Source organism: Heterocephalus glaber, unplaced genomic scaffold (assembly GCF_053883595.1).
Source record: "Heterocephalus glaber isolate CG9 unplaced genomic scaffold, H.glaber_assembly_v1.0 deba00000594, whole genome shotgun sequence".
Taxonomy (NCBI): Eukaryota; Metazoa; Chordata; class Mammalia; order Rodentia; family Bathyergidae; genus Heterocephalus; species Heterocephalus glaber.
Genome location: NW_028258151.1, coordinates 16,080,461 through 16,092,805, shown reverse-complemented (window position 1 = coordinate 16,092,805; position 12,345 = coordinate 16,080,461). Strand labels below are relative to the sequence as shown.

Here is a 12,345-nt window from a genome sequence, read left to right as displayed (position 1 = left end):
AAGTTCATTGGACATACAGACACAATGTATTCTGTAGAAGGTTTAAAAATATACAGCATTGGCCCGGGGATTTAGCTCAGTGGTTCCGGCGCTGGCCTCACAAGCGCAAGGTCCCGAGTTCGATCCCCTGCACGAAAAAAGGCAAAAAAATAAGTGAACTGTAATTATTTAAAAAAAATATATATATATATATATACAGCATTTTTCAGTAACTCGGCTAACTTACTATCTATGTAGAGGGACAGCCGCTTTTTGTTTTGTTTGGAACTTGGCCAAGACGGTCACCGTTTCAGAACATCACATCCCTATGGTCTGTGGGTGGCCAGTTTCACCGCATGCCCTGTGTTATGTGTGTGTGTTTGTAGCTGTGGTTTTATAAAAAGAGGCCAAGCATCTGCCAGCTTTAGGTGTTTATGCATAATATATTCACATATTATTTTATCACTAAATGCTTTCCCTTATTTTTTGTATTTATTTTTTGCTTAGGATATTATATTGACATTAACGTTTTCCCTATGTAGCTTTTGCAATGTATGAATTTCATTGCAGGATAATTATTGCAAGAGTAACTGAGTGTGACCGAGCTCAGATCTTTCCTTTGAAATGCAGTCCAAGCCCTTGCTCAGCCTGCAGGTTGTCATAAGCAGCCCTGCTATTGAAAAGCTCTGCCCCTTGGACCAGGAATTTAACTCAGTGGTTTCGCCGCCTCCTGCGCAAGCGCAAGGACCCAAGTTCGATCCCCGGCACCCACCCCCCAAAAAAGGCTCTGCCCCTGCTCCCAACTCCAGCCAAAGACTCCGGATGTCAGCACTGTCTCTCCGGGCTTGGTACAGGCTGTTCTCTGCCTGCAACTCCTTCATCCTCTCCCTCCAACACCCAAGGAACCCCCGCTCCTCAAACCATTCTTCACTTCCACCTGCAGTCCCACTTGCAGTACTTCATTTTCTCTAAATGACTCATTTCTCATAAACAAACTGATCTTTTCCAGGAAAAGTTTGTGTCACTATCATAAATAGGAAACCTGTTTGAATAACCTTAAAAATAAAGCAACCATAAAAATAAATATAAGGGAAATGAACGTTATTATCTTGTATTTAGATATAATTGTCACCAGACGCCAAAGCCACCTGCGGATAGAGGAGGAATTAAGATGTGTTAAAAACGTGTTAGCAACCGAGTTGAGAGTTTTCTTCCTTGATATACTTCAAGGCTTTAAAGAAAATTGAAGAGAAGCCGGGTGTGGTGGTGCACGCCTGTAATCCCAGCACTCAGGAAGGCTGAGGCAGGAGGATCACTGTGAGTTCGAGGTCAGCCTGGGTTATATAGTGAGTTCAGGGCCAGCTTGAACTGCAAAGGGAGACCCTGCCTCAAAAAAAAAAAAACCCAGAAAAATAAAAGAAATCTGAAGAGAGAGTAACTGTCTCTTTTGGTGTAATTGAATGCTGTCCTCCTTCTTCCTAAAGTCACCTGCATGTCACTGCAAGCCAATCTGTTTGTTGCCAACGTTTATCAAGCAGCCTCGATGGACCAGGCAGCGAAGCTCAAAGCACGCAATAACACGGCGAAGTAAACGCAGACTTTGCCCTACAGACCCAGGGAGGGTCTGGAGGAAAAACACAAGGGATCTGGGAAGGACTATAAAACGCCATCGCTTATGAACACCATAAGGGATCCTGGTGGGTTAGAGCCTCTTGCCTCTCCAGCATCCCAGAGAAACCATACCCATTCGTAAATTGTGAGACATTCGGGAGCAAATTAATTTTGAAACTGTGGTTTATGATCTTTTCAGTTTTCACAGGGGACACGGTAGGAGGTGGATGGATCTGCATATATCTGATGTGCTGTGACGTGGGACCGCTGAAGTAACGTTTTAAAACACAGCAGCGAGGGGAGCGCGCGCGGCATGGCGCGGAATGGCGCGGAATGAGCCTGGGTTCATTCACCTCCAGGACTCTCCCACACTTTTGCCTGATTCATCCCTCGCGGCTCCTGGTGCTGCTCGGCCTCACCGCCGCCAGAAAGCCCGCAGGGCCCGCCCGCGCCTCCTCTGTTGGCCTCAAAGCCCAGGTGCTTCCCCAAGAATCCGCCGATCCGACTGTCTTGCAGATTGGCCCGGGTGCTGCCCCAGCATCTGCACCTGGCCTGCTCCTCAGCCTCCCAGGGGATCCAGCTCTGCGCAGCCCACTAGGACTGGGGGCGACAGCGGTGGCCTACTTCTCCGGTGGGGCCCAGCTCTCGTTAAGCCGGGTGCTGGGGCTCTGCGAGGCGCCCTCGATGGGCCCTGACGTTAGGGGGCGCGAGCGCGGCTCTGGCAGCGCCTAGGAGCTGGCGAAGCTGAAGGAGCGGAGGCCAAGTCCGCAGCCGCGCTCTCGGCGGAGGGGTGGGGGCGGGGCGGGGCGGGGCGCTCCCTTCCCCTCCCCCGGCCCACTGATGTCGCGGACCGACACCGCCTTGCAGGGGCCGGGGGCTGCGGAGAGGGGCGGCAGTGAGACCTGGGGAGCTGCCCCAACCCTCAGCAGGCGGGGCCAGGGGACCCTAAATTAGGGCCTGGAAGGACGCCTGAGCCGGGAGAGAGGGGGGAATGGGGACTAGGGTGAAAGCGGGCGAGGGATGCAGTCCCCGCCCCGGGGGCGGAGCCAAAGCTCAAGCCTGCGGCTGGAGAGACCCGCGGAAATCCGTCCCGGCTCCCTGCCCTTCTCCCGGGATTGAGGACGCAGCCCGCACCCCCCGCCCTCCGGCTCCGCCAGGGCGCAGATGCGATCTCCGCACCCCGCTGCCACCCGGGAGCTTTCGGCGGCGGCGACCATGGCGCGAGGAGACGCCCCGCGGGACAGGTGAGTCGGGCCGGCGCGGTGCGCCTTGGGGGACTCTGCCTGGCTCGGCCGATGCTCCGGGGCACGAAGAACTGCTGCACTACAATTCCCATCAGCCGGCTCCCTCGGCTGTCGAGCCCTGGTGCTGGAGGTTGTAGTCCGCCCTCCCGAGGGGCCGCTGGGGAGGTGGGAGGGGCGGCCCAGGCGGGCGTCCTCCGGGTGACCTTCTGACTGATCCCACAGCTACCACCTGGTCGGGATCAGCTTCTTCATCCTGGGACTGGGCACCCTCCTTCCCTGGAACTTCTTCATCACCGCCATCCCGGTGAGGCTCGCCGCAGACTGACAGCCCATGGCCGCAACCACCCTCCATCCCTCCCTCGGCCCTGGACTGAGGCTCGCCAGGCGCGTTCCCCACCACGCCGCCTTTGACTCCTCTGTGCGCCCATTTGTCGGCTGAAGCAAGGAGCCTCAGAGAGGGAAATGTCTTTCTCCTGGCCTGGAAAGCCCACATCTCAGAGGGGAAAGGCCAGCCCCTCGAGGGGTCTGTGACCCTCAAAGGATCTATCCACCCACCTCCTCAGTTTGTCCTTATTTCTGGGCCAGTCACTCCAAAAGTGATTTATACACACCTTTGGTTTTCTTTGCAATAGCATGAATTGCATTCATTCATTCATTCATTCATTCAACAAACATTTAATGTCCAACTGCTTTGGACCAGGCACTGAGGATATGGAGAAACCATAACAGGGACGTTAGACACCCACCCATCCTTTTTAAGAAACTTAACCTTACTCAGGAAGGGCTATGAAAAACCGGAAGTGCGGATTGTACATTATCTTCAGGACTAGGTTATTTATATGTCTTTAGTGGGACAACTTTCTAGATGTCTCTGGAATGCCTGGCTCTATGCTGGGCCCTGGCGCCCAAAGATGAATCAGCTCCTGATCTTGAAAAAAATATGGGACCAAAGTTATTAATAATGTAACATGGCAGCTGGGTGTAGTGGCACAGGCCTGCAGAGGCTGAGGCAGGAGGGTTGAAAGTTCAACCTCAGCCTGGGCAACTTAGTGAAACCCTGTCTCAGAATTTTAAAATAATAAATAACTTTTTTTTTTAAGGACTGGGATGTAGATCAGTGCAAATGCCCTGGGTTCATTCCCCAATTCAGGGGTTGGGGGTGCCGTCTCTTAGTTTTCAGAGTGCTGTGGGTCACCAGGAGAACATTCCTTCTGCTTCATAAAAGAGATTTGGGGTTGGATATGTGATTCCAGTTTTGGTTTTGGTTTTTTGAGGCAGGCTTGCCGTTTTGTCCAGGCTGTCCTTGAACTCACTATGTAACCCAAGTTGGCCTCAAATTTGCAGTCCTCCTGCCTCAGCTTCCCCAGAGCTGGGATTAAGAGCATGCACTTCTCTTGTAGAAGAGATTTAAAAATTGGGTGGGCAAAATGTATGTGGGGACTAGGAGGGTGGTAGGAGGGGAGAGGGCATTCCAGGTGAAGGCAAAAGACTATTCAGAAAAAGCCCCAAAGCCTGCAGTGCCTAAAGTTTAGCAGAACAAAACAAAGGACAGAGCACAAAAGAGAGGCTGGGATTCTGATTCTGAAGGCTCTCAAATGCTGTTCCTAAAACCTGGGGCTTAGTGGGGTACAGTGGTGTACACCTGTACTCCCAGCTACAGAGGCAGGGGGTTGCAAGGTCCAGACCAGACTCAGCAACTTATCAAGGGCCTGTCTCAAAACAAAACAAAGAAAGGGCTAAAGAGCTGGGAGTACTGCTTAGTGGCAGAGCACTTGCTTAGCATGCATGCAGCCCTGGGTCCAATTCCTACTACTGTAAAATAAAACAAAAAACCCTTGGGGCTCTGCCCTGCAAGCAATGATAGAGAAGTGTGGGTGGAAGGTGGGAAAGGGTTAAGCAGGAAAATGACAGGATATGTTCCAAAAAGAATGCAGTGGCCCAGCACCTAAACCAGAACCTGGCTTACAGCTGGTGTTCTTAAATACCCATAGAATGCATAATCTAGAGGCTCTGCAGGAGTGAGGGTACGGGCTGCATCCAGGGCCTTGAAGAGAAGGGGTATAGCAAGGCCCGAGCAGAGAGGTTCCTAGGGCTTGGGCTCTGTCCCAGACTTCCACCATTCAATTCAGTGCACATCCAGGGAGCTCCGACTATGTGCCAGGGGCTGGGAACAGTGCAAGGACAAAGCACCCAAACGAAGCCAAGCAATCACAGCATGGGGGAGGGGCATGAAGGGAGATTCCTGATGCTACACTGCCTCCCCTCTGACAGTACTTCCAGACACGCCTGGCCCGGGTCAACATCACAGCCGAGACCCTGAGCTCCAACCACACAGGCCCCACAGACACCTTCAGCTTCAACAACTGGGTGACGCTGCTCTCCCAGCTGCCCCTGCTACTCTTCACCCTCCTCAACTCCTTCCTGTACCAGTGGTGAGACCCTGCCCCAGGCCATCCACTCCCTGCCCTTGGCAGAACCTCTTGCTTGCCTGGCCCAGGCCTCTCAGATGCCCTCTGCCCCCTTCCAAGCAGCATCCCTGAGGCGGTGCGCATTCTGGGCAGCCTGCTGGCCATACTCCTGCTCTTTGCCCTGACAGCAGTGTTGGTCAAGGTGGACGTGAGCCCTGGACCCTTCTTTTCCATCACCATGGCCTCCGTCTGGTTCATCAACTGTGAGCACTTCTCCCCTCCTTCCCCAACCCCTTCACTTGGAACTCACAGGGGCCAGGAAGGAAAGACCAGCTCTGTCACCCAGATCCCTGATGAAGAAACTGAGGCCCAGGAGACTGGAAAAGTCACCTGCCTCAGGCCCCATAGTGACCGAGGAGCAGCCTCCCAGCCCCTACCACTATAGACCAAGGGCTGGGGTGAAGCATCAGAATGCCCGGGGTCCCTGGGAAAGCTCAGTCCTGCCCACTGAGTCCGGAGTTGCCTGCCAAGGCCTCCTCCAGAATGCTGCTGAGGCTACCAGCTTGAGTGGCAGCCCCATGCCTTTCTCTCCACAGCCTTCTGCGCAGTGCTGCAGGGTAGCCTCTTCGGGCAGCTGGGCACCATGCCATCCACCTACAGTACCGTCTTTCTCAGTGGCCAGGGCCTGGCTGGGATCTTTGCTGCCCTAGCCATGCTCATGTCCATGGCAAGTGAGTGGACTTGGAGGGCTGGGGTGGCCTCTGGAGTTTGGAGGAACTGAGGATGTGTAAGAAGAAGATGCCTGGGTGGAGGCAGGGTGATGGGGAAGAGGCCATTGGGTTTGGGTCTGGGGAGTGGGCTCTTGGACCCTGCAATGAGAGAATGACCAGGTGAGGGCTGGGTTAACTTAATTAACTTAGGGGTAGGATTCCTGGGGGTAACATCAGTCTGTGCCAGCAGGTTGAAGGAGAGGGGGTAGGTCTGAGATTCAGGTAGATGAATTTGACTGTCTCACCTTTTACTAGCTGGGATCATTGGACAAGACATTTAACCTCTCTGTACCATGGCTGCCCCATGTAAATGATAATTATAGCTCCCCGCTCAGGTTGTAATGGGCCTGCATGCAATAAGAGAAAGCTTGTGGCACATAGGAAAAAGTAGAAGATGGGAAGGGCTGTTCCCTGGGCCCTGTGTAAGACTCCTGAGTTTGTCTGTGAAGGAAGGAGGGGAAGCTGGGAGGTGGATCTGAGAAATATACTATAGGAAGTAGGACAGTAGTTAAAGGCCCCATGGGACTAGCCACTTCTCTGCAGCTGAAGTTTCTATCACAGGTGGTGTGGATGCCCAGACCTCTGCCCTGGGGTACTTCATCACACCCTGTGTGGGCATCCTCATGTCCATCGTGTGTTACCTGAGCCTGCCCCACCTGGTGAGCCTGCTATTGGGCTGGAGGCCCTGCCTCAGGGCATCTCAGATGGAGCTCTGAGTGAGGCCCCAAGAGAGGACAGGGGAGGTAGAAGAGATGTGTATTCAGCCAGATTTCCCCAAAGGAGTTAGCAACCAGGGAACCCCAGCTTTCAAGCCAATAGTGTGGGGAGGGATCCAGAGACCCTCACCTCAGGCAGAGCCAACACTTCCTGATCCTTCTGCAGGAGTTTGCCCGCTACTACCTGACCAAGAAATCCTCACAGGTCCCAGCTCAGGAACTGGAGACCAAAGCTGAGCTCCTTCAGTCTGGTAAGCCCTGGGACCTGCAGGGGAGGTGGGAGTCACAGAGGAAGCATGAGCCAGCTTTCCTGGAAAGCATTCTCCTCTGTCCTCACCCAAAGCCCCACCCCTAGGAGCCTTGTGTGAACAGAGGCAAAATATCACAGAGGGTAGTTGGTAGGATTAAAGTCATGGCTGCTGCCCTTTAGGTCTGATTTGCCAGTGGTCCACTGTTAGTGTGTTGTCACTGTTTCAGTACTAGAAGGTAATCCAAGCCCCCAAGTTTGTCTGCAAAAAACTGTTGTTGCATTGTTCATAAAGAACCTGGAGAATACCTAGAAGGAGGATACTTGGAGAATACCTATAAGCTTCTCCCTGAAGTGAGTGGAATTGTTTCTTCTGTACAATGGAGAGGCAGTAGAGCTTCATGCATGCAAGCTCTGGATCCAAATATAGCTGAGTTTAAACTCAACTTGTGGGGCCTTAACACCTCTAGTCTCAGTTTTGGTGTTTTTTTTTTAAAGTATTTATCTTTTTTGAAACAGGGTCTCACTATGTAGTCCAGGCTATCCTCAAACTCATGGCAATCCTCCTGCCTCAGCCTCCCAAGTGCTAGAATTACAGCCACTACCCCCAGCTAGCCTCAGTTTCTTCACTTACAAAGCAATGGCAGTGAGAGAACACATCAAAAATGCTTATCTTGGGCTGGGGATTTAGCTCAGTGGTTTCGCCGCCTGCTGCGCAAGCACAAGGACCCGAGTTCAATCCCCAGTACCAAAAAAAAAAAAAAAATGCTTATCTTAGGGCCAGGGATTTAGCTCAGTGGTTCCAGCTCCTTCCAAGCAAGTGCAAGGTCCCAAGTTTGATGCCCGGTACCAAAAAAAAAAAATGCTTATCTTGCCAAGTGTGGTGGCACACACCTGTAATCCTAGCACTTGGAAGGCTGAGGCAGAACGATTGCAGTGAATTCAAGCCCAGCCTGGGCTACGTAGTAATTTTGAGGCCAGCCTGAACTACATAGCAAGACCCTGTCTCAAAAATACCAAAAAAAAAAAAAAATGCTTATCTTGTTACCTGGCACATGCACATGCTTAATGGATGGTATATTGCCATTGAGAATTCCCTTGACATGCACCTGGGCTAGAGGAGGGTCACTTGTTTTAATTTCTGGGATTCTCCCTTCTTTGGGCCTGGCTGTCAGGAAAGCTGGGTCACAGGCATGACATTACCCTTCCCTCTTTCCCCAGATGAGAAGAATGGGATTCCCAACAGCCCCCAGAAAGCAGCCCTGACTCTGGATCTTGACCTTGAGAAGGAGCCAGAGCCTGAGCCAGATGAGCCTCAGAAGCCAGAAAAACCTTCAGTCTTCATTGTCTTCCAGAAGGTTTGGCTGGGACATAGCTCCCAACCACCATCCCTGGGAGGAAGGGAAGAACACCCTGTCCTGCCTTCACCAGAGACTCTTAGAGTAGAATGATGCCTTAGTATTCTTTTGTTCACCCAAGGTCACAGGGTCATGGTAGGACAGGGACACAGCTGGCCAGGCCCAAGTGTCCTGCCACTGGGCAGGGCTGAGATGAGAGGGTCAGGCTATGTACTGGGCCCAGGGCTGCCCTGCCTGCTCACACCCCTGCCTCCGGCTCCCAGATCTGGCTGATGGCGCTGTGCCTTGTGTTGGTCTTCACAGTCACCCTGTCGGTCTTCCCTGCCATCACAGCCATGGTGACCAGCTCCACCGGCCCGGGGAAGTGGAGTGAGTGTTGGGATGCCAAAAAGGATAGGGGGAGCGGAGGGGATAGAGGGAAGAGGGGAGTCAGGGGCCAGGTGAATTGCCAGCCCTGTCTGTCCACCCAGGTCAGTTCTTCAACCCTATCTGCTGCTTTCTGCTCTTCAACATCATGGACTGGCTGGGCCGGAGCCTGACTTCCTACTTCCTATGGGTGAGCACACTGGGCTGGGTGAACCATAGTTTTAGGAAGCAGTTGGGGACCAGAGGGCATAAAATTACATAGAAAGATGACTGTAGCACGCCAGATGGTCTGGCAATGGAACGTCCCACTGAGTGGCAGTGAGTACCTGGCCCCTGGGGCATGCAGTACCAGCTCCTCAGCAGCAGAAGCCACGTCCAGATGACCTCTGTGTCCCCAGCATCCAGCCCAGGGCCCAGCTCTTGTGCTCCAAGAATGTTACAAGGCAGTTCCTGCACCCAGAGAAGTGTTGGGCAAGAATTTTGGTTTTTGTATTGCTTTTAGGGAAAGGGTTGTTTCTTTACATGCGACCTCCCGAGGAGACATAGTAAATGCAGAAGACCAGAGTGGAGCTGCTCTGATGGGGGGACAGTGCTGGATCTCCAGCTTCCCACCCTGTTCAGAACCCCATTCCAAGAGAGGTCAGTAGTCAAGTACTAAGTTAGAGCTGGATAGAAGAAATATGCCTAGGGTACTGTGCAATATACAGTATTGTAAAATAGCACAGAAGGGTTACTATAGATAACAATGCTGTAGCGTATGTTTCATAAAAGCCAGCAAACAAGATTTTGAATATTTTTATCACAAAGAAATGATATATGTTTGAGGAGCTAGAGATTATTACACTGATTTGAACACTATACAATGTATGCATATATCAAAACATCATATGGTATCACAAATATGTGATTTTATTTTATTTTATTTTTTTAATATTAGAGTTTATTGGGCCAGGGATTTAGCTCAGTGGTTCCGCCGCCTGCCTTGCAAGCGCAAGGGACCCGAGTTCAATCCCCAGCACTAAAAAAAAAAAAAAAAAAAAAAGAGAGTTTATTTTAGTTGACTTAAGATTTTTGTTTTGTTTTGTTTTGGGTACTAGGAATTGAATTCAGGACCTTGCGCTTGTCAGGCAGGCGCAGCGCCACTGAGCTAAATTCCTGGCCCAGTGTGCAGTTTTAAATATATCAAACATTATAATTAAAGGAAAAGGAACCCTAGCTGCTCCAAAGGGTTCTGTGGAATCCCAAGGAGTCCTCTGGGAAACCAAGTTTCCCAGAAAACTATGAACTCTGTCTAAGGCCCTGGCCAGTTCTGTGATGGAGAAAGCACAAGCTAGATATTGGGAGAGGCCGTGGTGTGCTCCAGGGTGTTGCTGAGTGGCCTTGGCGCAGGCCCTTGTTTCCCAGAGGCCCCAGCGCTGGATCCTCACTGGCTCATGGATAGGGCAGAGGAGATTGGGGGTGATTGATGGGTCTGTCCTGTAAGTGTTCAGAGTGCCCCTGGAACAGACACCTGGCCCCAGGGACCACTTACCTGAGCTTCTGCCACAGCCAGATGAGGATAGCCGACTGCTGCCCCTGCTGGTTTGCCTGCGATTCCTGTTCGTGCCACTCTTCATGCTGTGCCATGTGCCTGAGCGGGCTCGGCTACCCATCCTCTTCCGGCAGGATGCCTACTTCATCACGTTCATGCTGCTATTTGCCATCTCCAATGGCTACCTGGTGTCCCTCACCATGTGCCTGGCACCCAGGTCTGGGGGACCACTGGGGTGCATGTTGGGGCTAGGGAGGGGGCTGACTTTTGGAAAATGGACAGTTGCAAGGAAGGGAGCTAGCCATTCTGCCCTGGCCAGCCCAGCTGGCTGTGTCCAGGCCTTGCTGGGTCTGAGCTGGCTGCAAGCCTGGAGCTATGGAGATACCTGCCTAAGTACCCAGGCACTGGTTCTGGGACCTCCTCCATAGGCCTCAGTCTCCCCATCAGTAAATAAATGAGTTAGACTGTCATCCCTTAGAGCCCATCTAGCTCCAAAATTCTATGTTGAAGGGGAACTGGTTTTGATCAAAAACAAGGTTTATGGATTGTTTCCTCCAGAAGCAATGGAGTTGAGAATCTCAGGAGACAAAAGGTAACATGAAGGGCCAGTTTAGGGACATTTTGTCAAGAAGGAAGGCAATGGAATCTAAAATTCTACAGACCCCAAAGGTCCTGAGAGATGTCCTTGTCCTGTGGCCTCATTTTACAGGTGGGTAAACTGAAGCCCAGAAAAGGGCCAGATTACAGTGACTCAGGGATAGGCTGAGGGCCTTGGGGCTGTGCCAGATTTGAGCCTAGTGTTTTCTAAGAGCTCCTACTTCTGTGTGTTCCAGGCAGGTGCTGCCACATGAGAGGGAGGTGGCCGGTGCCCTCATGACCTTCTTCCTGGCCCTGGGACTTTCCTGTGGAGCCTCCCTCTCCTTCCTTTTCAAGGCACTGCTCTGAAGGGGCCATCAGGGATCCAGGCAGCCTTCTTCTCAGGGCCCTTCTGGAACTGAGTCTGAGCCAGACGCAAGAGAAAGGACAAGCTGGGCTCCGGCCTCTGCTGAGCCTGGGCACTTGATCTGCAGGTGGCCAGAACTCACCATTTCCTGCTGGTGGCCACTTGGGTTATGCAAGAAACATCCCACCACTGCACATCCTACCCCTCACCCAGGGATGGGCTAGGGTACACAGGAACAGACTTCACCAAAGGGGGTGATCAGAGAAAAGGGCACAGGGCCAGGGGCCTTCCTGCCATGGGACTGCACCTGTTCATCAACAAGCCACTTGCTGACCCTAGGGAGCAGAGCTACATACCAGAGGGTCTGCTGGGGGTGCAGCTGATATGGCCTCTACCTCTACTGTGAGAGGGAGGTGGGGCCTGGGCCAGAGCTACCCCCACCCAATCCCCAGTGACGCCATGGTCACATCCTCCCCACCAAAAGCATAGAGTTCCAGGGAAGATGAGGGCAGGGGAGGTGTTGAGGATCTGAGGGTGCTCAAAGGACCGGGCTCTGAGACTCAAAACAGTGTTTTTATGGCCAACACTCCTGTCTTCATTCCCCAGAGCCCAGCTGGGCCTGGTTCCCAGAATGACAGCCTGCATGTGTAGGCTGCACTTTACAGTTTGCAAAGGTTCTCTGCACCCCTCCCTCACCAAGCCTTACTGAGGCTCTTGGAAGAAGCTGGGCAGGGATTGTCTCCCCATTGCACGGGTGGGGAAAGTGAGTCCCAGGAGGAGTGAGTGGTCCATGGTAGGGCAGGGACAGCAGCCCCATCTCCCCACACCCTGGGTGCTATTATTCTTCCTCCATCACCTGCTTCTTTTCCTTAAGGGGCTCAGGACAGGAGCCCTAAACATATATTCCACCTTCTCACCCCAATTTTCCCTCTGACCCTGCTCCTAGGCCTAATTATAGCTGGTTTGTTTGTATGATGCATTCAGTGTCTTTCTTTCCAAAGTGCTGCTAGCTCAGTTGGCTTCAGCAAGCTGGGTGGGGTGGGGGTAAAGCAAGACAATGACCATAGTAGTTGAAATAATACAGAGGGCAGACCTCCCAGGGAGGGTTCATTCCTTGGTCCACTGTTTACAGATACCTGCCCTGGGCCAGGCCCTGGCTGGCTTGGAAACCC

General features: G+C 52.4%; 1 protein-coding gene across 2 annotated transcripts; it reads left to right on the top strand.

The window, feature by feature from the left end:
• Positions 1 to 2,313: 2,313 nt before the first annotated feature.
• On the top strand, positions 2,314 to 12,145 carry Slc29a2 (solute carrier family 29 member 2). Of its 2 annotated transcripts, XM_004852307.3 has the most exons (12): positions 2,314 to 2,834; positions 3,057 to 3,138; positions 5,106 to 5,266; positions 5,366 to 5,505; positions 5,839 to 5,973; positions 6,574 to 6,671; positions 6,895 to 6,979; positions 8,197 to 8,333; positions 8,597 to 8,702; positions 8,804 to 8,889; positions 10,248 to 10,447; positions 11,064 to 12,145. In XM_004852307.3, the coding sequence occupies exons 1-12, from the start codon at positions 2,755 to 2,757 to the stop codon at positions 11,173 to 11,175; spliced, it is 1,422 nt and encodes a 473-aa protein (XP_004852364.1). In that variant the 5' UTR covers positions 2,314 to 2,754; the 3' UTR covers positions 11,176 to 12,145. The 2 variants fall into 2 exon arrangements, with proteins under 2 accessions (XP_004852364.1, XP_012930469.1); XM_013075015.3 differs by lacking the exons at positions 10,248 to 10,447; positions 11,064 to 12,145 and adding an exon at positions 9,202 to 9,547.
• The last annotated feature ends 200 nt before the right edge of the window (positions 12,146 to 12,345 follow it).